We start from the raw sequence: 25,253 nt of genomic DNA, 5'->3' as shown, positions 1-25,253 counted from the left end.
CAGCATGTGTAATATTTACAGATAATTTACTTCACCAGTTCCGTTTTGATTGTATGCGACTGTAGTTCTCTGGTAATGTGTGTTTCCTATGGCACATTTTTTTCCTTAATTAGATAATTCTTTTATTCAAACTGAATGTCTCTTACCATGCATTACAGTTGTAATGAGCAGCTGGAGCAAAGTACTTAAAGGTAAAATCAGCATCTTGTCTTCTTATTTTTGCTTCAAGTCTCTTCTAAAAACTCACTGTGTTTTCAGAGTCCATCGCTGCCCTATTGTCAGAAATACTGCTGTTTGCTTACAGTGAGTTACACTGTTCTCCCTGCAGATGTTATTTTTTGGCATTATTGTCAAAATGCTAAGTTATATAGTTTAAGACTGCAAGTTGTTTTTTTCCCCTCCCTTTTTCTCCTAACATACACCCACTAATAAGAGCCCCTCCTGTCTGGGATAACATTGCAATTGCAAAACCTTAGCTGAGGCTAAAGCTGCTCTTTTTGCTTCCCACAGAAGTTGGCTTCAGCTTCCCATGTGGAATTGATTGAAAAAATTCTGCCAGAAAATATATTTTGACAAAACCCTTGAACTTTTGATCAGAAGAAATATGTGAAAAATGTCTTTCCACTAGAAAATTCAGATTTCTACTGAAAATCAAAAAAGTTGTTTGAAAACTCTGAGTCAGAAGTATCCTGGGATCACCATGTCCTCCTGGTGAGTGACACGAGGTGTGGGAGATGCGATGTGTCCAGGGAGCTGTTTGTGTCAGAATAATGAGGCATTTGAACTAAAAATCCCATTAAGTAATATCGCAACACTTCCAAATACAGACTGGGAAATATTTTGCAGCCAAAATATGTCAGAATTTGGGAGTGAAGGTGGAGATTTGAAGGAGGGGAGAACTACAATTTAGAAAAAAAATCTGTGGTAGATTTTTAGATTTTCTCCTACAGGCATTGAGTGAAACAAACAGTCCCCTGCCCCCCACCACACCACACCCACACCCACGCCACCACTACCCCCTATTTTCTGGCCATTTCTGTTACTGTTTTACATGGTAGCTTTTCAAGTTTAAATGAGGGAAACTTGGCTGCAGTCATTTTTTCTCGGTGAAAACTAAACTCTGTAATGAGCATAAATAAGGCTGGCTTATTTCCGATGAGGCTTTTGTAACGGCACTCCTTTATGTATTCTAAGGCCGTGTGACTGCACTCAGAAGTGGATGAAGCTACAAACTGCTAAAAAAAAAAGCATGTATTGTAGGTACACATAGCTTGAAATCTGATGGATTTTAAATGAAAAATTCTTGCTATCACGTTTGTGTGTCAGAAAAGAACAGATATAAAGAGAAAAACTAAATAAGTACTTAACCAGGAAAGGGAATTTTGCCAGTTCTGAGTGCTTTGAAGCAACTTTGATGTGGAGATTCATGGTGTTTTCTTCCAGTTGGTCTCAGTATTTAATTTCTTGGTGTATAGGCTGTGCTGTGTGATGGAAGTGTAAGTGCAAAGTGCAAGTTCAATAAGTGCTGGAAGTCTCTGGAAGCTGTTGGAAAGCACATCTGTGTGCTGGAAGTGGACTTTTACAGTGATTTCACCCCCTTGCACTGGCAGGCATTGTGCATTTCCCAAGTTTGATTTCCTTAATTGTCTTCACCCATGAACTTACACAGGTCTCTCTGTAACACATTTCTCTCTAAAGCAAAGCAAGAAGTTGAATTTATAAAAAAATACTATTTACTCCAGTAGATTAGCATTAGAAATATGAAATATTTATTTTTTTACAGTAATAAACTATTTTTGAGAGAACCACATTTTTCAGGGTTAAAACCATAATTTTATTCACTAGTGCTAGTGTATAGGGTCTTTATACTTTCAGCTGATAGATTGTGTAATTGATGGATTTTTTTAATTTATAACTTGTGTGTGTTGTTCTTTATGATGATGTGATAAATAATAGAAGTTTGCTTTTGCTAAAAGTAATTAAACAATTACTTCTTAGGCTAAAGCTATTATGAGTACAATGATCCAGATTTTAAGAAAAGTAAAAGACCTTACTACTGGGAAAAGAAAAGGGGGGAATTGATCTGAGGAAACACCAACCCAACAGCCCCCCCTCCTTGGGATGCTCACCAGATGATCCATATCAAAGGGTGGTAACTCCTTTGCAATGGAATAAGAACAGAATGGGCCATCTCTGGTATCCCTTGTCCTTGAAGTAAGAGGGGAACTGAAACCACTGAGCCATAAAAGACAGAGGAGCTGCAAACTGGCCCAGACTTGAAGGACAAGGTGTACTGACCACAGGACTGAAGAAAGAAGAAGATAAGATTGTAGAAGAAGCCAGGAGGCATGCAGAAGGTGATGAAACTGGCAGCTGGGTGGATAAAAGGGGGTTTCAAACTTAAACAATTTGGTGAGCCTGGACAGAGCTGCGACTCCTCGGCCACCCCAGTGCTGCATTTGCTCTCTTACCTTAATAAAGATTCATTAATCCATATTTGGATGTGATTTGCCTTAATCTACCTATAACAATGACAGGAACGAAAATCATGGTTTCTACCTGACAGCCAATCAGCTGAAAATAAAATAGTTTCAGGATAAACAAAACAAGGATAAAGCATTTTGATTTGGAAGATATATAAATGCCTAACATACCTTCTTTTGTCCGGGAGGGTATCAGCTCCAATACTTGTTGTAGTGCAAAAGTAGAACTGGGAGATGATTTTAGACATTCAGGAAAATTCTGTCGTACTAAAATGAGGGGAAAGTTTTGAGGCAGAACTGATCTTTAACATGAACTAAACATCATGTCTTCTCTCTGGTAAGTTTAGGCACGCAGTGCAGCCATTTGCAGATGATAAAAGTGGAGCATGTCATAATGTTTTACAGATTTTTAGAGGACATGAAGTAATGTACTTTTTTGTATGACTCTTCAGTTGCTTTTGCAGTAATGAGCATAATACATCTGTGCAGAAAGGTCTGCAGTTCCTGAGCCTCCCTAAATTTGCTTTGGTTTATGGTACCTGAGATAACATGGGACATAAAACATTTCAGTGCCACATTTACAGAGCTGTATTTGAGACACAGGTCTCAAAACCACTTATATCCTGTTGGACTGGTGACTGGAAGCAGCGGTATAGACCAGAGAATCTATTCAGATTGTTTTACTTTTTCTGTTCTCCTCTTCCAGTTTACTTCTCCACATGCTGTAACGCTGTGAGAACTACAGTTGCAAGATAAATTAGGGCAATGCATGCACTGATTTCAGGCTAGCAACATGGATATCGAGAACACCCATATGTTGAAACTGTCAGGGAAGAAGGAGTACTCAGGGATGTTTGGTAATACACTGTCTGACACATTCAGAGAGATACAATCTGGTCTAGTTCAATACCCTGTCTTTCTCCTGTAACAGGGAACACATAGAGGCAGCTCTCTTTACTGGAGAGAGTGTAGATAGCACTATAATGTGATGTAGGATGTTATGCCGTTTGTCTTCTTTTGTATTGTAGTGATGATGGTTTCATCCATACCTCAGACTCTTTCAGAAACTCCCAGAGCACAAATGTCAAGTGAAAGGAAAGATTGCTTATAAGTATCTTACCTTATTGGGGAATTTTTTACAGACAGAGCAGGCAGTATTTTTTAAATGAATTCTCTCACTACTAGAATTAATGATCCATGAGAACTTTCTGAGCAGATAATTTTTTTTTTGTTAGAACTTGCAATTTGTCACCTTATCTGGAAATCTGGTACTTGGAAAACTGTATGTTCTTCTAGTTCTTTTGTGTAAGAACAGTAACGAGAGTGTCACCCCAACCTTTCTTTGCAGATTTTTTAGATACTGTGAGTAGAGCTGGGCTTTAGTCTGTAGACTGACAGAAAACAGGAGAAAGTTTTGCACAACAGTGATGATTTATAACGTATTTTTTAAATGAGCTTTCTCAGGTGCCGAATGTACAGTCTCATGGCAAACGTCAGGTTTAAATCAAGATGCAGAGTTCATGTTACAGTGAGTTTAGAGGCAATACAGGCGCAGTGTAGCCTTGCTCCTCCTTCCTCCCTCCTTAGAGTGCTGTGTGGAGGGACTCATGGCCATAATTTGATGGCAGGAACAGGTAAGTGGGGATGGAAAAGAGGCAAGGATACCTTGCTTTCAAATGCTTTGTTGGGTTAAACTAAGGATTTGGTGTAGTATGGTGGGATACTGCCTTGTAGCCTTGATTTCATTATATTGATACTTTTCAATCCTGCAAGAAGTAGAAGGAGTGAAGGAAACAACCTCCTGTCCCAAGAACCACTTTTTAGGCTGAAGCTAAAACGTCTTTTTGTTGGTCACCATGAGGTCAGAGCTAAAACCACAGTTACTGCAACAAGCCATGTGTGTGGTTCAGAAATGCTTGGTCGGTGGGCCGATGGGTACAGTTGCACTCTCTTTGGTGACAAAGCTGGTTTATATATTTCCATGCCATTCCATCTGTTTTTTGTGGGGATGCACCATTGCACCAATTCCTGAAAGGGCTGTGTGGGTGTTTCCAGTGATATTGCCACACCAACCATGAAGAGTTGTGCATAACTTGAAAATATACCTAGGGTTCCTCTTATTTTGTTCTAAACCGACAGCACTTCTAGCTCCATCTTATTTGTGATACTTTATGGGTTTAGCTGCTTTTCAGTAAGTAGAGATTTTCTGATAGTCCCAAGGTGTCAGGAGCTGTTGTGGCAAGTTGAACTGTGAGTTAATGACACTCTTCAAGGTCCGGATGTCTCCTTGGTAAAATTAGTCCTCAGAATTATTCATGCTCTCCAGTGACTTCAGTCTGGATGTCCAGTATGCAAGCAGCCTTTATCTTCCCATGATTCAGCAATCTGTAGCCAAGAGATATGAAAGTTCTGGCTCTTATCAACCTCTTTTAAAGAACAAATGTTAAAGCTGTCATGTAGAAGTTACACACGCCTGGGGTGGCTTTCTTCAGGGGAGATCTGACACACAGGCATGGCCTCTTCCAGAAATTAAGGGACATTAAAAGTTTCAGCTTTTTCTGGATGAAGTGCCAGAGGCTTCTCTTGGACCTTGCCTCATGTAGCAAAGAGAAGACAAGCAGCTAAGTAGTAATTACGACATGGAGAAGGACAGTGTTGCTAGCTGTGTTTCTGTCCATACTTATCTATCAATGTAAAGGATGTAGCACATGTGGTAGATGTGAGTCAAGTAGCCACACATATTCCTGGAAAGCACTACAATGACAGTGACAGGACAGTACATGAACTAGTGCAGACAAGCAGTTACTGAAGAGGGCAGGAAGGACAACTCCCGGCTTCACCCCAGATATAAAAGACAACTGGCAGGATTTCTACTGCAGGTGGATGGGATGGTAGTCATATTGCTGAATTTAACAAATGTCTGCAGAATACCAGCTGGTTGGGGATGTTGTGGGTGCATTGGAACAGGGATGACTTGGGATAGAGTTGTTACAGCAAAAACCTGAAAGACTGAAAATAGATATTCCATACTGAAGAACAATAATGTTAAGCAAAGAGTAATAATAATAATAATAATAAAAAAAGCAATAATGGGAATGTCTGAAGCTAGGTTTTGTAGTAGCCAGTGTTTGCTGGCTCATTGAACAACCTTTACTGGCATCTGTGTGTGTATATGCAGTACGAAATATGATTAATTTTTGTTTTTTCTCCTGCTCCGTACAGCTTTGATGGAGAGCTGAATTTTAACATGCAAGTTTTGCAGGGGGAGCTTAGGAAATGAGGTTGCTACTTATATACTTCATTTTTTATATGATTGCTTGGCCTTTCTTCATACAGATGCAACTTTAACACAATAGCTTGGTGACTAATCAGCCTCCCCTATAAAATCAGGGTCTGCAGTGAAGATGGTTAGTTATTCCAGGTTCCAATGAGGTTAAAAAACACAACAGGAAGAGGAGGTCAAATAATCGAGACTTTCAGAATATTCAAGGAAGATTAAATTCCATGGAATAAAACGAATGGGCAAAGATTTGTGACAGTGCTTTGATTCCTTGAGCAGCAGGAGGAAAGCCACATCTAGCAATTTCCTGGTCTGTCCTCTGTATGGACATTCCTGCTCTGTCAATTCATGCTTGCTTGACATCTTTATCCAATCTAAACATGAGATTTATTGCTTTTGTAGTGTGTCTCAGCTGCTATATTAAAAGTAGTCTTGATTTATAATTTAAAAAGAAACCTGAGCATTTTTGGATTTCATGTTTAAGAATCAGAAGTCTTGATTTCTTTTTTTTTAGAAACGAAACAAAACCCACAAGCAGTAACTGTAATCCTACATGAGTAAATATAGGTGACTTCGAGTTCTGAACCTGTGAAACTTTATGGGTGTAACCAAAGCCAACCTCTGGCTTTTAAACTTTGACTTACATTGGGAAACTGGGAAGAAAAAGTTTCTTAAGAACTGTTGGCAAACTCTGTGAAATGACAGTCACAGCTATTTATTTGTAGAAGTTTGCTGTGGGGTATATTGGGCCTGTGACAATCAGAGTGGAGGCAGTCGGTATCTGGTAGAGGGGACTTTGAAGCACATTATGTGAAGATCTTACTGAGCTGCCTTTGCGCTCCTGGTACATCAAGCCAATGGTTGCTTATTTTTTAAGAATGCTTTTCCTCCATTCATAGGATTTCCCTCTTGTCATTACTGGCTTTCCCAACTACCCAGGGAAACTGGAAGACCTCAGAGTGTTTCAAAAGGTTTTTTTACATTTGTCTGTCCTTGTAAGTTTGAATACAGCAGCTGCAGGAACAGAGTGTTCTGCATTTTTTCCTGCTCCAGAGTAAGTTAAGAAGGCTGCACTGACCACAGCAAGAAAGTGAAGAGGAAACAAAGCTGTAAGACTGGGATACCTCAATCTCCTGCCACATAGCCAGTGTGGGCTGGGATGTCAGTAGGTCTATTGCTTTAGTTTTAGTACTGCTCTGTATATGTTGAAGTGGAAGGGCTATACAATGGTTTTGCAATGTTAGGAATCCCTGCAGAAATGATGAGATACAAGGGACCAAGGCCATGCGTAGTTGCATGTATCTCTTAGATCATGGCAGAGGGAGGTGTAGACTAATCCTGTGTAGTCCAGATGGATATCAAAGGTCCAGTAGCTCAGAGAAAGCTGGGAGGTTGATACAGAAGTTACAGCAAGATAAATGTTACAGTCTTTGTTATGCAGGTCTATGGCATAGTCACAATAGCTTGCTATAATTCCATGAAAAACTGCTTGTTTCTTTCACTGGAACCCTGATGGGTTTGTAGTCTGAGTTGAGGATGGACCACACAATCCAGCCCGTCTGATGGGCTGTGTAATCTGACTCTGGAATTGCAACTAGGAGCAGAATTGTACTTTGCACTTACAAAATGGCTTCTATCTGGGACTTGTTCTCTGGGTAATGGATGGAAAACACCAGAAGAGCAAGATGCAACTCCTTCTTGTGCATCATGTTAGACAAATGAACTTTTGACCTTTCAGTGGCTTTGTACAAATATGGGACCCCCTGCCTCTATATACAGGATTTCAGATTATTAGAAAGAAAATATTTGTTCTGTTCCCCTTTGGACAGTTACACCTTTGTGAGGTACAAAGCAACCTTGATGTATGCAGCAAAATAAATGCTGAAAAAGTGGTTTTTTTTTATTTCTGCAGTGTAATGACTGGTTTATAAGAAAAACTCAGGGATGATGATATGAAAAGAGTCTATTTTATTTTTGACTTCCAGTACTGGACAGTAGAGATTAACTCCCATGTGTTTATTTTCAGACTGGATATTTCCATCTGCCTCATGGGGACTACTTCATTGAGCCTGTTAAAAAGCATCCAAAGAAGGAAGGAACACCCCATCCCCATATTATCTATGGGGCAAATGTCCTTCTAAATACTTTAAGGAGAAGACGGGCGATCCTGATGGAGAAAGAACAAGCATGTGGATTGAATGGTACAAATATTGCTGGATTTATGCCTGTTTGCTTTCTGCATCTTTTTAAGCAGCTTTTATTTTCCAGTGGTGTGTGCCTTTCCTTCTGTCATCAGGCTTTTTAAAAATTCTCTGAAAAGAGATTATGCGAAATGAGAGCATCTCAGTCAAAACACCTTGGGAGCCACCCATCTGGGTTAATTTCTGAAAACTTAAATTCCCCTTATGACTTCTGGTATGTGTTTTTCACACTACTGATCCTTTCTACCCTTCACTTTTTTTCTCCAGCCAGAACTGTTCAGTGACTTTGACTTGAATTCTTGAGTAGTTCTGGGGTGATGAGAATTGCAGTTGTTATTATTTTTACTAAAATATTCTCACTCAATCCAAATACTGTCCTCAACATAAGATATCCCCCCTCTTATCCATGGTTTAAATTTATGATTTCTAGATTCTCTGTGCTGGTTACCAAAATATTTAAAGACTTGTATTTGGTTGTTCTGAAAGTGGAGTGCGAGGCATCAACATCAAGGTGTTTTTTCTTGCAGAAGCACAAGTAAAAATTACTTAAATATTGGTGCAATAATACTCAGCATCATGTCTTTTGGGAAGAAAACCTAATATGCTATCCTGGAAAGGAACAGTATATCTAGAGGTTAATTGGCATCTCCTAATTACAAAATGAGTTTCATTAACTTAGTAAAATCATTTACTTGGTTGACTTCATACCAAAATTTTACAGATCTCACATCGGTTCTCTGATGTTTGAGGACTTCCAGGTGAGTCTGCACCAAACTTTAGAAAAGGTACAGTATTAGTAGAGAGAATGAATAATAGCCTAAATTATATAAGGCCCAGTTTATGTACAAATAGAGCTGTGTAATACACAGGGGTGTGTTCCTGTCTGGTTTTCTTTGTTCATGGTTAAGGAGTAGCTGGTTCTTTTCCAGGGGTGGAAAAAAAGGAGGAATGTAGGAATTTTTAATCCTCAGTCATAACTGCTGCTGAAGTTTTACTGCTATTTAATATGAATCGATAAATTAAAGAGGCAAACAACAAATCAGCCCTGATGTATTTCTGATCATCTGCTTTGCACTTCTTTCTGGCTGGCCAAGAGCAGTGAAAGAATAACTGGGGGAAACTAGAAAGCTGATGGCTAGGAAGGAGCTATTCAGTCTTCTGTGATACTGTATAGGTGTGGATAAGGGGAAGCCATAAGAATAAATATGAATGCTGTTCTTTATTATTTTTCATCAAATAAAAATATATCTACTTGTTAACCAAGTAAGCCTGAATTTGAAAAGCCACAAACATCTAATGCTGATGCCTGTTTTGTCTTAAATCTGAAATAGCTCCCTGATTTTCTGTTTCTTCTGATGACTGCTGGAATAAATGAGAGGAATTAGTTTAGATTTGCATGTGAAGAATGAGGAAATGTTCTTGCCTACTGTCTTCCAGGTTTCTTTTATACATGAAATAACATCTGTAATAAACAATTTTAAGTACAAAGAAGAGACAGGAGGTACTAGGGATCATGCTGTGTATTTGCTTTGTGTAGCCTGCTTATTTTCTTTCTGCCTCTCACTTTTTACCTCATGTATCTTCATTCAAAGTCCTGCAGAATGTGACAGAAAAAGACTGGCTGTACCTGGATGCTGTGAAAAATTTAGCATAGTTTCACTGGGATTTCATGACTTAGACTAGCTAAATTTGCTCTAATAGGCTTTTGAATTTAAACTGTCTCTCTGATGTTAGGTGATTGGTGACAGCTGACATGTTTTCACTAAGGTCAAATCATGCCTGACAAATTTGGTGGCTGTCTATGACAGAGTTACAGTGTTAGAGTGTTGGAGAATGGCTCAGAGACAAGGGTCATGAGCCCACCGAGCAGTTGTACGATCAGAGCCTGGTCTAGGGGCTGATGCTGCCTCGCTGATGCTGGGCCCCACTAGGGTTTGCCTGCAGCTGCTCGCAGCTGCTGATACATGAGGAATGTCAAGGACGCTTCGGCCCTGTGTACGGTGGTGTGTCGAAAACAGGCTAAGGGGAATTAGAAATAGTGGCATGAGAAACCTAGTGTTATGAGAAGCTTGTGCTGTTAGCTAACTGCAAGTAGGTGGACCGTGTGAATACGACCTTTAGAGCTTAAAGCCAATCAGCTAGTGACTAGTAGGCATAATAATTAGCGTTGTCTGTATAAATATATGTACCCTGGACCAATGAAAAAAGACAATGCTCTATCACCCACATTGAGTCCGTCTCGGCACTTCGTTCCTCCGCCGCTCCGCATTAGTGGATAAGGGAAGAGCACTGACATCATATATCTGGACATGTGCAAAGCATCTGACACTGTCCCACATGACATCCTTGCCTCTAAATTGGAGAGACATGGATTTGATGGATGGACCACTTGGTGGATAAGGAATTGGCTGGGTGGTCTTACTCAAAGAGTTGTGGTCAACAACTTGATGTCTGAGTGGAGAGCAGTGATGAGTGCCGTTCCTCAGGGGTCGGTGTTGGGTCCAGCACTGTTTAATATCTTTGCAGGTGACAGGGACAGTGGGATCGAGCGCACCCTCAGCAAGTTTGCCAACGACACCGAGCTATGTGGTGACACACTGGAGGGCAATCCCAAGCACAAACAGGCTGGGCGATGAGTGGATTGAGAGCAGACCTGAGGAGAAGGACTTGGGGGTGTTGGTGGATGGAAAACTGACTGTGAGCCAGCAATGTGCGCTCACAGCCCAGAAAGCCAGCTGTGTCCTGGGCTGCATCAAGAGCAGTGTGGCCAGCAGGTCGAGGGAGGGGATTCTGCCCCTCTGCTCTGCTCTTGTGAGACCCCCCCTGCAGTGCTGTGTCCAGCTGTGGGGCCTCCAGCATAAGAAAGACATGGAGCTGATGGAGCGAATCCAGAGAAGGCCATGAGGATGATGAGGGGGCTGGAGCAAGCACCCCCTTATGAGGACAAACGGAGAGAGTTGAGGTGGTTCAGCCTGGAGAAAAGAAGGCTCCGGGGGACATCTTATAGGAGCCTTCCTGCATTTAAGGGGAGACTAAAGAAAAGATGGGGACTTACTTTTCATAAGGGAGTGTCATGATAGGACAAGGGGAAATGGTTTTAAACTGAAAGAAATTAGATTTAGTTGCCCAGAGAAGCTGTGGCTGTCCCTCCCTGGAAGGGTTCCAGGCCAGGCTGGACGGGGCTTTGAGCAACCTGGGCTGGGGGAAGGTGTCCCTGCCCATGGCAGGGGGGTTGGAACTAGATGATCTTTAAGGTCCCTCCTAACCCAAACCATTCTATGGTTCTGTGGTTCTGTGTTATTCATTCTAGGGTGAGAGAACTATTCCTGGTGGTAATAATACGTTCATGATATTCCAGGCTAACAAAGGCAGTGTCTCATAAGTTAAAGTAGTATGCTGTCATATATGTTTCTATGTTTAACTGACTGGATCAGTCTTTAGAGGTAATGTCTGCTTTTGATCAAGCAATAATCTGCTTGACTGTGACAAAATTTGAAAAGTGAAGAAGTCCATAGGGAAAAGAAAGCATTTCCTTCATTATATTTTTGCCCTTCGTGTGATGTTATAACAATTATTCTCTGAAGGCCTTAATTCTTATTAAATGTGTTTATGTTTTGTTATCTCACTTCAGTTGTAGCCAGCCCTTCAACAAAGGTAGAAAAAAGAAGTCAATGCCATCTCATGTTTACATTATGCATTGTCAAAGAGCAATTGCTCTTGTTTAAAGTGAAATTCAGAACGCGCAAGGAAAGTGTGTTAATTCTTGCTTTCTATGCTAAATATATTCACTGCACAGCCTTTAGTGAATACTTCATGCATCAATACATTTTAAAAGTAGTAAATTGACTCTTCCTCATTTTCAAGACCTCAGGTAGTTCATGCTGTTAATTTTGATGTCAGACGTCTTGTACAGCCACATGCTATCACAGATAGCCCAGATGAATGACTTTTGGGATCACTTTAAAGCAAAATAATTTAAATTTATAGTTCACATTTAATTGTAGAAACTAATTCTATTTTACAGATTAAATATCATGACCGTTCTGTATTCTCAGCCCTAGCTTTGACCCCACTGGGCTGGGGCCTAATTGATAAAGAGTTGCCTGCCATATCTCTTGCAGGATCTGGTTTTCAGCATTTTAACCTCGTGGGCTGAAATTCATCATACAGAGCGTCTGTTTTTTTTTACTTGAGTTCTGATTCTGTTTGTTTTTTGAAGGTAAGCTACAATTGAATCATTCTAAGACTTACACTTGGAAAACCTTTTGTGTGCCCTAGCTAAAATGTAGTGGTGATTTTTCCTTATAAAAGTTGAACCACCTGGATGCTTTCAAGTCAGCACACAAAGTTGGGTGATGATAAGAGTAATCTTTTAATCAGAACTAACCTGTCTGTCAGACAAGGAATATAAAGTCTAGTTGTACAGGTAAAATCAAAAGAGAGGATTTAGTGTGGGAGGGAATAGATGGAGGATGCCGACCTCCTATTCAGTCTTTTTTAAGCTTTTTTTAAATTCAAAGACTGTGTCACTACTTGGAAGAAGCCCTGTGCAACATGTTTACCACATGTACTGTGGCAACAATCACATGAACCTCCAGGCCCCAACCTTCTTGTCGTCTATCTCATCTACATACAGTAATCTTTTAGTATCAGTTACATTCCTGTGCTTCTGCAATTATTATATTAATTAATTTGTAATCTGAAGTATTCTTAACAGTTTCAGATATTTAGAGAAAAGTCTTTGTGATGAATGATGTAAATTAAAGCTTAGGTTTGTGCTGTACGCTTCTACTGCTACTTAGGCAACTGCCAGATGACTCAGTCATTAGCTGCATGCAAAACTGAATGCTAATCTTGAAAGTAGCATTATAATACTGTACATTGCAAGCTGCTGTCTTACTGTATCATTTGAAATCTGTGTGAGAAGTAGCAAAAATGATAAATGAAAAGTGTCTCTGGGCTTTATAAATAACTTTTCTAATAATTTGTGCCTGTAGGAGAGGAAACTAAGGTTTTGAGAATTTATTTTGGTTTTCGAAATAGGTTATCTTAGAAACTTGCCAGTGCTACAAGATATAATGCAAGAGAGAAGGAATTATCCTCCCTTCTACAGAATAAGAAAAGATCTCTTCCAGTTTCTTTCTGTTTTCATGCAGTCTGCCACAAGGTATTGGTTAGTTTGTGAGCTGCAAAATGGAGTGTTGTGAAGTTTGTGAATGAAAATGATGTGATGTAATAGAACCCTTCCTGACTCAGTGCTATAGAGGGGACTGATATGATACAAATAGATAGACTTCTTTTTCTTGAACTGGTGACGTGGCCAGGTTGCAGTCATTTAGGAGAGTAATTGAGTTTATTCAGAGTGCAACCCTGTGATTGTGGCAATCGGCTGTAATATATAACTAAGGAAAGAAAGGTTTAGGATATTAAAACAGATCTCTGAGAATATTTTATTGGAGCTTTACTTATATAAAAATTGTCATATTCTTTACCCTCATTTTGGCCTTGAAAAGATTTGATAGGTGAGTTCCGCACAGATGAGAAGTTAGGATTAGTTTGAGTTGTGCATGGACCTCCAACTCCTTGTATGCAGAGGAGTTATAAATCTTATAACTGAAAATTTTGCATTTGAAGCAATTTTGCATTGGAGCTGTGATGGGATAAGGATACGGTGGAAGGGAAGAGACAGAGGCCACGTCTTGTGTGAAATGAGAAGAGGGCTGAGCGGAGCTGAAGGAGCAAAATTGTCCCTGCAAAACTGTTTTTTAAGTCTTTTGAATGATGGCTTGATGGCATAGTTCATTTAACAGGTGACTAGAATGCCATTAAGCTGTTTCAGATAACAGTTACCTGTTGCTTTTCCTAAGGCTTATGTCTGAGTGCAGGATTTTATTCAATAATGGTCTTGATTTTTGATGATTAACTAGGTACTGCCAGAGGATTCTCTTCAATTTCTCTGCAAGCATACTGCATAAACTGTTAGTCCTGGCTTTTGACAGTGAAGTCCTTTGTTTAACCACTTGGAAGTGGGAGGGGAAAAAAGCCCAGGACTCTGTTTATTCTCAGAGGCAAGCCTATCTTTTTTTGGAAGAATATTTTGGCTAATGTAAGCAGCCTTACTTGCTAGCAGAACCCCTGGTACATGCTGGGTAGCTTTCATATCTTTTAAAGAATGATGCTGACATTTTTCCAGTATTTGTTTATCCTATATTTAACCACATTAATTACTATGCAGTTTAATTTGCTTAGTTTCTCCAAAATACAGAGACTTTTATTCTTAGGATGGTAATTTCACACCTTGAATTATAGTAACTGAGATAAATTCAGTGTAGAGGGAAGAGCATCTTTCTCCCTGCATCCCTCTGCTTTCCACGAACAGGCTCTACTAACCTGTTTAAAAATGCTTTCCATGAAAGAGAGCAAATAGGTACATTCAGTCAGAATGACCTCTATTTTAAAGCAGGCACAAGAACCCGATCAGCTTCCAGGAGTACATGGAGTATCTCTCATCTCTGGAACAGTTTGCATTGGACTGAAAACATTGAGTGTCTGCTGGTGCAGACAGCAGATGTAGCATTCCAGGGGTGTGCAATACCTGGGAAACAGACATGATAGCCGGTTTGTTCTAACAGTGGATGAAACAATTGCTGCTAACTGGTATCAAGAGATTTTTTTCCCGCCACCAAACAAGCTTGTGAAACAAAAGCAGAAGATTCTAACTTTAGGTTTCAGGAAGAGGTTTTTTATTTCTCCGTTGCTCTCTGGAGTTTATTAAAAGCTAATCAGAGATAAGACAGACTTTTTTCCATTGTCTTGTGCTTTCATTGTCCAGAAAAAGGAAGTCTTCTGTTTCTAAAACTTCTGGATTCTGTGCCAGGGAGATAAGAATCCTTCCACCTTTTTGTTTCTAACATCTGACATATGAATTTAGGAAGACTTCTGTGTTAATTTCGCTTTGCTGTCAAAAATCTTGTTACTTCTAAGAAATGAGCAGGTGCAAATGTGCAGCCTGTCTAAACCATAAAAGATTGCAGGTTTCATCAACATACAGATGTTTAATAGATATGTTTACTATTACTTGAACTCCAGGTTTTAAGGACACAGGATAAGATTCTTATATCTTGAGTAGTCTAGCAGTTAAATGCTTCAGCTTAAGCTAGTTGTGTTACAAGCTGTCTCCTTTCATAGTTAGTAGAGTAGAACAGTCATTGTCAAAGGCTGATTCATCTGATTCATCCTATCCTAAGATGTTGTCTTTGACTTTTGGGATGAATTGTCCTTGAGAGCTGCCTAGACTGTAGTTACAGTCAGTAAAAATATTGACAGAAGAGAAGGGAATAAAATACTGTATTTTGTGCAGTAAGGGAGAAAAATGTGGAAACAGGAGACTATTACAAGGTGATAGTTGTCACTCATTGCCACCAAAAGGTATCAGAAATGTGATACGCTTCCTCACTCAGTGACTGAATACATATTAAAGTTCTGTGACAAGCCATTTTCCAAGCAATATGAGGCTATAAGGAGGGAAAAATCTGCTTCACTGTGTTTCAGTGGAGTCTTTCTGTTCAGTCCCTGTGCCACTGGAAAGAGTGTTTTCTACACCATGCTTACTTACTGCACTTGCTTTCCTGTAGTTTAAAGGGTAGACTGTGGCCTCTTCCATGTCTTCATTGAAACAGTTTATTTAACCGCTCACCAGATTGACAAGTCTCAGTCTGGATCCAGACTGAACTTAATTCAGCATTTCTAACCATGTAGAAATAACAAACCATAGAAAAACCACAGAGAAATATATTCTGCTCTTGCTCTCTGCCTACAGTTTTTGTTATCAAACTGTGTGTGATGCTATTGCAATTTTTGACTGTTGCCATTGATTGGATCAACAAAAGCTTTGGTAATGTAAATGTTAAATTGCTGTAGTATTGATTCAGAGAGCAATAGCATGCTTTAAAATTAAACTGTTACATGTCACATGTCATCCCTTTCTGTTTTGTCAGATAAAAACTAGCCTTGAACAATTGTAAGCCATATTTCCACAGTTGAAATAGAAAACTGAGAAAGCTAAGCTGCATTTGGGAAACATTTTTCTTTCAGAAACTTGAAAATTTGCTCAGAAGACTTGACCCATTAATGGAGTAGTATTGGCAAAGCTGTTTGCCTTCAGTGTGTCTAGTGCTGGTTTTCTCAGTCATACTGAACTCTCTGTGAACTTTCTAAAAAGAAACTACAATTACCTTATTATTTCTGGGCAGATCACAGATTCCTAGTTCTTCGAAGAAGTTCTGGTCCTGTGCTGTGAGGCTAATGTGCTGATATGGACTCAATGGTCACAATTAGTTTTCTCCAAAGTCTGCATGACCCTGATGAACCTCTGGCAGCCTCCTATTTTACGTGACCCACTTTAAACAGGTGTCTCTGAGCACAGCTTTTCTGCATGAAACAGTGCCCTTGCAGCCTGTCCACTCCTTGCCTGGGGCTGGTATTCTTCACTCTTCATGTCCCAGCATCTGCCTGAGCTTGGATGCATCTTGTGTACTTGGAGAGACTCCTCTGGATGAATTTTACTTAAAAGGACATCGTAATACTCCTGTCAGCTTAAATTTTAGCTTTATGATTAGTTTGGAATAAGAGGAACTGTGTAATTTAAGAGGTTATAAGATTTCTTCTATCCACCACTACTTCAGTCATCTTGTAGAGAACTGTAAGCTCTCTCCTCTTTAGGGATAAGTGGGGCCATATCTGGACTTATCCTACAACATACAATTACTCGGTAGCATGTTCTGCAGTGCTCAGATCCTGTTCTGCACTCATGATTATCTGCTGAGTGTAGGACGGAGTTCTCAGCTGCAGTGATGAGTGTTTGAGGAGACCATTCTCATAATGAATTTCTGTCAGTATTGAGTAGCTTGGAATGTTGTATTTAGCAAACAATTTCACCAGACAGCAGTCCGCAAAGGGCATCTTTTGGAGTCCAGGATGTAATTTCTTGCACAGGTCTTTGTCTGAACTGCTTTTCCTTTTGGTTGTTGGAAACAAAGATCTGCCTCAACACAGATTTAATGACCTACTGGACTTGCTAGTTGGATTTGATTTGTTGTGAAAGAATTCTAGTAGGGAGAGGTTTGTTCCTCAGTTTCACGGTGCTTATGTAAAGATTACCAGTTACAGGGTATCTTTGTATATAATACCTCTTTACTGTGTGCTATTTCTGAACTGTACTGAAGAATACTGCATGTAAATAACAGACTGGAGGGATGCTGTTCACTTAAATATCATACAGAATTATGCACTTTTTTTTTTTTCTAGAGAAAGAATTTGTCCAACAGAAGTAGGCAGCCACCTTTATTCAAAAAGAAGTGGCCAGAAGATTGCTATGTTGAAAGGAATAGCAAATGTTTTCAGTTGATGCCTTTAACTAATGCACTTGTTTTGAAGACTCTGTGGAACCATTTGTTGCATGTCCAGGTTTCTATATGAAAGAGCGTAAAAGAGAATACTGTTTTTTTGCCATGATCTCTCCTACACTTTCTGCTTTTCTTCTCTTGCAAATATTCAACTTAAACTTACTTCAGTAAACAACTTTTAATCAGGGGGATTAGCTCAAAAAACTATGTATTCCTGTCCTCTTTAAACAACTAATGATGAAGTCTTTCTGCACGTAAATAAGACTGTTGAATTAGAGAAAATCTCTTCTAAACCATTCTAATCAGTCTGAGGAAACACTGCTCAAAAAGACATGTTTGTGCAAAATAGAAAGTCCAAAGCCTTGATGTCCTTTATTAATTTATTGTTTTTAAAATGCTCTAATTCTGTGTGGTCTCTGATTTGTACTAATTTTAAAAAAGGTCTTTTCTGATACCTTGCTCAGCAGCAAAACAATGCTTGAGTTGAAGCTGCAGAAGGTTAGATTTTTGTATTTTAAATACTTTGTAAACACAGCTAAACCACAGCCTCAGTCTGAGTCTTCCATTCTGGCAAAGTTAGAATGAGCAGCAAGTTTCTTGCCTGCCTGAGATCTAAAATAAGCTGAATGAAGTTCCTTCCTCTCTGATCTACACTGTCATCAGTTCAGCCACCAGTCTGGATTCCCCTCAGCTCCATGGAGGTTTGGATTTGGATCAAGGTCTTCATTCAGGTGCTGCAGTTTTAGCAAGGGATATTTCCTGACATTTTCTGTATTATTTGTCTGACATTCTCCAGGTAAAATATTCACTAAATCACTCTCTGCTTTATGGTATTTTATTTTCAGTGTCGCAGGTGCATCCATTGTCCATTGTGAGGTACTTCTGTCAGTTAGGACTTCCTCAGAGGAATTGCAAAGGAGGAAAGGGATGAAATCTCGTCTGCTGGGGAGGTGATGAGGAAGAAGGGGAGTAAAAGAAGGGAGTTTCCTGCAAAGCCTGGACTGGTAACATTGTCAGGCAGCTGAAAGTTTTCCAAGCAGAGGTAACCTTAAAACTGGAGAATGGATTACTGAACAGCCCCTTCCCCACCTGATGGATCTAACCTGGTTTTATCAATCATTATCCATTTTTGGGATATTTTTCTGTCCTTAAGCTATAATTAATCATACTGGTTTATGATGTGTGTAAACTGGTTGTTTCTTTCAGGCAAACCTGTCTGTGTTTTTCTCTCTGGTCCCCTGCATTTGCACACCTTTATAATTTCAAGGCTACCTGTCAAGAAGAGGAGCCAGGGACTTTCTGCAAATGAAAACTGAGATTGTAATTTAGAAAATAAATTACTGGGTCTGTTGACAGGGCTTTGCTTGATTCTCTTTACACAGGAGTGCAAATTTCAAAGTTCAAAGCCAGTTCTGAGCAAACACTTTCAAACTTCTTGGAATTTTAGTGTGCCAATAGCTCCTGACTGTGAAGGATTGTGTCAGTTTTCTGTCGGCAGTGAGCCACAGGGAGTCCAGTTAATTGTAGCTGCTATGACTGGTGAACCTTTGCCCTATGCATGACAAAAATGGAGGTGAATTAATGAGGTTGTGACATCCAACAGGTTATAATGACCCTGACATCCAGTCTCTGCTATGAAACTGGAATCAAAGGAAAAAGTCACTCTTAGAATTCTGGCTAAAACTGGAAACATCCTTTAGCCCATGCAGTGGTACTCCTGAAGAGCTGAGAATGGTACCAGTCACCCCAACAGGACTGCTCGTGCGAGATATCTGGTGGCAGGACTACTGAACCTCTCACGTGCAAAGATGCTGTTGGCTGCCTCTCCAGAGACGTCTTGATGTCATTTGTGCTGTTCCTCCCCTTGCTCCTTCTACCAGTTTACATATGCCTTTATCAGCTCTCCCCAGTTGCAGGATGGAGTAGCTGGGTGATGGGCTATTCCTGCTCTGCTGTTTCAACGGCTCTTGTCTGTGCATAGGTGCCTCTTCAAGGCCTTTATCAGGCAAAATTAAATCTTGTGTGCTGAGCTGAAGCAGGAGAACCTCCACGGTCATCTCTTACAATGTCGTGAAGCTGGAAAATGTTGTTATCAGGATCTGTTTCTAAGAATAAAAAACATTAAAATCAGTATGTGTCTGAGATTTTCAAGATGTCATATTAGCATAATTCATTTCAGTAACTTAAAGGGGGCCTACAGGAAAGATGGAGAGTTATTCTTCATAAGGGAGTGTAGAGATAGGATAGCAGTTTTAAACTGAAAGAGGATAGATTTAGATTAGATCTAAGGAAGAAATTCCTTACTGTGAGGGTGGTGAGGCACTAGGGCACGTTGCCCAGAGAAGCTGTGGCTGCCCCCTCCCTGGAAGGGTTCAAGACCAGGTTGGACGGGGCTGGGAGCACCCTGGGCTGGGGGAAGGGGGCCTGTGGCAGGGGGGTTGGAAGTAGGTGATCTTTAAGGTCCCTTCCAACCCAAATCATTCTATGGTTCTGTGATTCTATAAACTCCTAGACTGACCAATCCCTTCTCAGGCCAAGCCTCAGGGGAGAGTCCTCACCTGTAAGAGTTGCTTCTGCACTGCTGATGTTTTCTGCAGAAGCATAGGAGGGTTGGGGCTGAGGCTTTGAAGGCTATATTGCTTAGTAACATCATCTGAAATACAAGACGTCTGGACTCAGTCAATGACAAGGAGGCTGCTCAGAGGGCTAGCCTGTGTTTTTTCCTTTCAGCTTGCAAGTGGGACTGGTATATTTTAAATACAGTGGAGAAATGAAATGGAAAAAACAACTGGTCCAGAGAAAGGCCAAATAAACTCTGTTGTATAAGCCCAGAGAAAAGAAAGTGTGCTGGGTTTGTGTGAGTGGTGGGGTTTTTGGTAGCAGGGGAGGGGGCTACAGCGGTCGCCCCTGAGAGAAGCTTCTTGAAGATTCCCCAGCTCCAGTCGGACCCACCTCTGGCCAAGGCCAAGCCAATTAGCAACAGTGGCTGCGCCTCTGTGAGAATGTATTTAAGAAGGGGAACCTGGGAGGAGGAGTTGGAGTGGTGAGGAGGAATTACGACATCTGTGTGAACACAGAGGTCAATGGAAGAAAGAAGGAGGAAGAGGAGGAGGGGGAGTTGTACCAGAACAGAGACCCACCAGTATGCTCTGGTGAGACAGCAGGGCTGCCCTCTGCTGTCACCTATGGAGGTCTGTGATGGAGCAGATGATGACCTGCAGCCTCCAGAGGACCCCACATCATCTCAGGTGACTATGCCCAAAGGAGGCCAGGACCCTGTGAGAAGAAGAAGCCCCCACTCTTGTAGTTCAGCGCTGGGAGGCTTGCAGCATGTGGGGGTGTCCCACACTGGAGCAGCTCGGGAGATGCTGCAGTCCATGGGAGGGACTCAAGTCAGAGAAAGCTTGTGGAGGACTGTCTCCTGTGAGAGGGGAACCACGCTGGAGCAGGAGAAGAATGCCAGAAGTCGTCTCCCCACTCTCCCGAGGTGGAAGAAGCAGCAGCACTGACTGCACCCCCAATCCTCTGCCCCTGTGGCTCTGTGGGGATGAGGTAGAGATATTGGGAGCAAAGCTGAGCTGGGGAAGAAGGGAGGGGTGGGGAAGGAGTTTTCGAGATGTGATGGCACTTCTCACTGTCCTACTCTGTCTGTTAAGTGTTGTTGTTAGTGTCTGTATTACATTTATGTTCTTTTTTTTCTTCCCCTAAAGAGTCTGCCTTTTGCCCATGATCATCACGGGTGAGCCACCCCTCCCAGTCCTTATCTTGATTCCTGTGTCTTTTGCTCTATTTTCTCCTTCCCACCGCTGCAGGGGAAGGCAGGGGAATGAGCGGCTGGGTGGTGCTCAGTTGCCCTCTGAGCTCAAACCATGACAGAAGGTTATAGCATATGCAGCATTTCTTAAAGATATCGTATCAAACAAAAAAACGTCATATCAAACAAAAGAATAGCATTTCATTTCAAGATTAATTCTAAGGTGCCTTTCTCTTCTTTCCCTCAGTAATTTGAATTTAAACAAAACTAATTAAAATGCACAGTTTACCGCTTCAAAGATTTATTCTGTAAGTAGCCATTTCTCTTTTACAATACAGACATTATACATTAACTCAGTTGGGGTACTTTACATTTTCAAACTGTCTTTTGAACATTTAAAACAGATTTTTTTAAAACAATTCAGGTTTCTGAAATGTATTATAGTGACTATTTTCCATGTGTAACAAACTGCTGTGCAAGGACTGTTCACTTACTGATAGATGATGCATTCATGAGAACTTGGCCCCTGTGTCTGCAACGTGCCTCCAGCATGAAGGTATTCGACAGGTACATGAAGATTGGGAGGTGGTGAAAACGAGGCACAAAATTTCACTGACTTGACACCTGTCACCCCGTGCTGTCCACTCCCTCATCTTACTTTCAACTACTGTCTCATATGATGGTGCTGAAAAGATTGAATGGCCTACAGTATTAATTTTCAATTAAAAATTAATTTCAGAATTACTTTACATTAAATTTTCTCAGCCTCTTGAACAGAGTGGACCGATCCTGACTACTGAGAGGGATTCCTGGCCAGTGTCCACTCCTGTGCCATGCTCAGGAATTGATTGAGAGCGTGCTTGTTGGTCCTTACTGAGGCCATGCCAGGAACCATCCGCTTTAATAGACTAGGGAAACAAGTTCCAGTGCCTGGGTGTGTTTGTTCCCTGACTATATTTAACTTACTAGAGTAGAGAAAGCCTGATGGGGCAAGTCCTTATTGTATTTTTTTGGTGAGAAGAAGAGGACTTGAGAGGATGGAGTGCTGTTTTGCTCCATGAAGCTTCAGCAGTGGCATTATATATCTGTGGTATACAAAGAACACATCACCTGGAGAGGAACCAAGCTAGTGGTGGATGCTCTGTGCCCTGGCAGAGCATCTGTCTTGGGACAGTGAGGCTGCTGAGCTCTGCCAGCAAGTATGTCTTAGGAATGCAAGGATGCCACAGAAAGCCAAAGGTATCAGTGTTTTATAGCTGAAGATCAAGCTGGAATAAGCCAGTTATATTTTAGTGAAACTTCTCGTCATTCCAAAATAGAAAAGTCAAAAAGAAGTGTCTGAGGATTGCTTCTCCATAGGGAAATACAGAAGCCAGTTTTCAGAAGAGATTGCTGCTTGCAGCTGAGGTATGACCAGGATATTAGTTTTTGTACAAAAAGTTTTGGTTCACTGGTCAAGCTGGAAAATAAGAGGGATTTAAGTGTAAGAGAAAAATAACGTATTAGGTTGCGCTCTGAAATTTGATTTTGTTGTGGTGAAAAACAAAAGGAAAAATAAAAGTTATTTCAGGTTTAAAAGCATTTTGCTTAGGCGCAAATAAAGCATTTTAATTTGTATGGTGAAATGAAACATTTTTAGCTTTCATGTTCTTCATCCTGTTTTAAGTAAAGAGGGCTGTATTCAGGCTGAAAAAGGTTGCATAATTTAAAAAAAAGTCTCATTTTGAAAACATTGAAGTGAAGCATTTGACTTTTACAGTGTTTCTTTGACAGTTAAAGTATCAACATTACTTTGTGATTAGTTTCAGTTTTAATTTTTGGTGACAAAAGTAGCAGACTGAAAATTTTCCCGCAGCTCTGGACTATATTCATGTGTCAGAACAACACTTTCTCAATCACTTGAATGTACATCATTAGAGACAACCAGCTGAGCATTGTAGTAATGTAAGAAATGAATGTTCTAATAATATTTTGATGAACTCTTCATGCTAACTCAGAACAAGACAAGAATGCCAGTCATTACTAACTTCTGTTACAGAATAGTGTTTCTGAGCATTTTTTTTAGTTGCATGATCAGTTGGTTTGGGTGAGAAAAAAAATGAGTATTTTGTACAGTTTTCACTTATATCCAGCTAAAGATTGGCTAAACTTTCAGTGATCACTTGTGGCTCTTCTTTTGTTGGTTTGCTTATATGTGTAGAAAAGTTAATTTATTTGAACTGTCTTATAGACGCTTCGTGAATCATTGGTGGTCAGGAAACACTGTTGCAGAACACTTCAGACAGTCTGTAACTTAAGGGCATTAACTTTAATAGTTAAAACTAGTTAAATAACAAGTATGAGCTACACTAGATGCCACTGGTAAGTTTAACATCTGTCTGTGTTTTTCCCAATCTGTTACCACACAAATTCCATCAGGTTTTGATCTCTTTTTACCAGGGAGTGAATGAAGCAAATACTAGATGTATATAGAGAGATAAAATGTAATGTCTTTTAAGGTGCTATTAAAAATAATCTCTCTATATAGAAAATAGCGAGATGAGTATCTGTAAGGTGTAGGCCCAGTGCACTCATAATATTGCTCAAGTGCAAAAACTCTGCAAAATTACTGTTTATAATAGCTGAGATAGAAAGAACTGCTGTTGACTTCCAGAAGTCAGTGGAAATAATCAGGAGCAAAGTTGCTCGGTGTTTTTAACACACAATGTGATTTGGAAGCTAGAGATGGTAAATTATTATGGAATATTGTTAAGCTTCTGTTTCTTTACAGAGCCTGTTTAGACTCTGAGCCCTCCTCACGACAGAAAGTTTTATACAGAGAACATGAAACTCCTTGTTTAACTACAAGAGACTGTCCCAGAGCAGCTACTCAATATCTGTTAGGTTTTCTGTAGAGACTCAGTATGTGTAGATGTTCATTCATGGTACTCAGTAGGATGTCTGAAGGCAGGGATACATGCTGTGGGCTTGGGACAGTTTGGAAGGATAAAGAGCTCATACCAGTTGGTGACCTAAGTAGTTTTGACACAACTTTCTATTTTTGGTCCCTGAATGTTTTTGGAGTCTGTTTTGTCCTCAGCAAGCCCATGTATGGATGTGGGCCCTGTCCCAGTCTGTAATTTGATGTGATTCATTCCACAGTTCACCTAGGATGTGGCAGGTTTCAGCTCAAGCTTTTGACCTGGAATCAAAAATGTCACAAATACAGCTGACAAAATCTGCCACTAGCAAAGCAGAGTTAATACTTCCCTCATCTGAATAATCTCTCCATAATTCAGTTTTTTAGCCAGGAGGATACAGATAATTAATTCACAAGGTCGAAGAAAGTCTGACAGGCACAGCTGTCTGCTTGCTGGTTTTGATTCAGAGTTATCTGGAGCTTTCTGGGGGATGAGCTGAGCAGTGCTTTCTGAGCTGTCTTTGACCCAGAACAAGTCCAAGCAGAGCAGAGGAGGTGGAGCAGAGCGTGCTGACATCTGGGAGAGAGAAAGTTGGTCCTAAAATGGTATGAGGGGCTCAGGATGCCTGGGCTTGCTCATGGGAGTTAACAGCTGAGCTGAAACCTTGCAGAGTGTTCAGTGAGGGGAGCTGTTTTGTGTTCCAGGGAGGGAAGAGGTGCACTTAGGGCAGGAGACACAGAGGAATGCAAAGAGATTGGGCCAAGCAGGAGGACAGAGGTGGGTGATGTGAAATAGCTTTAATTCAGTAGCCATGCTTTTCACAGACAGTTACAAACCAAACTGCTGAGATTCAGTTTTTGTTAACTTAGAATTTTCTTTACAAGGGTGAAGCTATGAGCTGGAGCAGGGTCACAGCCTGCAGGGAAGCTGCATCGTGTTTTGGGACCACTCAACAGTCTGGGTAAACACAGGAGTGGTGGCATCTTGTGGCTGCTCTGTGCTGCCTGTGTGTGTTTGCCTCTGACTTTCTATAGTCCTGGAGAAGAGGCAGGAGCAGCTGGTCCCACCTGGGTCTGTAGTGATCATCTGCAAGCAGCGAGAGATGCAAGTCACTGGTTTTGCTGTATTTACTGAAGGGAAAGGATGAGCCAGAGAGGAGTTCCTCTAGTGCATATGTCAGCTGTTGGAGACCTAGAGGAGGCTCTTAAACTCACCCGACATTTCTGATTCT

At 40.6% G+C, this 25,253-nt stretch overlaps 1 protein-coding gene across 2 annotated transcripts in view; it reads left to right on the top strand.

Annotated features, from left to right (window-relative positions):
- The window catches only part of ADAMTS12 (ADAM metallopeptidase with thrombospondin type 1 motif 12), a 181,975-nt gene that overhangs the window by 64,148 nt on the left and 92,574 nt on the right, over nt 1-25,253 (top strand). For both annotated transcript variants that reach the window (XM_042804887.1, XM_042804888.1), the window contains one exon: nt 7,790-7,964. In XM_042804887.1, the coding sequence (XP_042660821.1) occupies nt 7,790-7,964 (175 nt within the window). The remainder of the gene's footprint in view (nt 1-7,789; nt 7,965-25,253) is intronic.

This window comes from Tyto alba, unplaced genomic scaffold (genome assembly GCF_018691265.1).
Source record: "Tyto alba isolate M040663 unplaced genomic scaffold, T.alba_DEE_v4.0 Super-Scaffold_42, whole genome shotgun sequence".
NCBI classification, from domain to species: domain Eukaryota; kingdom Metazoa; phylum Chordata; class Aves; order Strigiformes; family Tytonidae; genus Tyto; species Tyto alba.
Note: the sequence above shows the minus strand (reverse complement) of the source record. Positions and strands in the feature narration are given on the sequence as shown.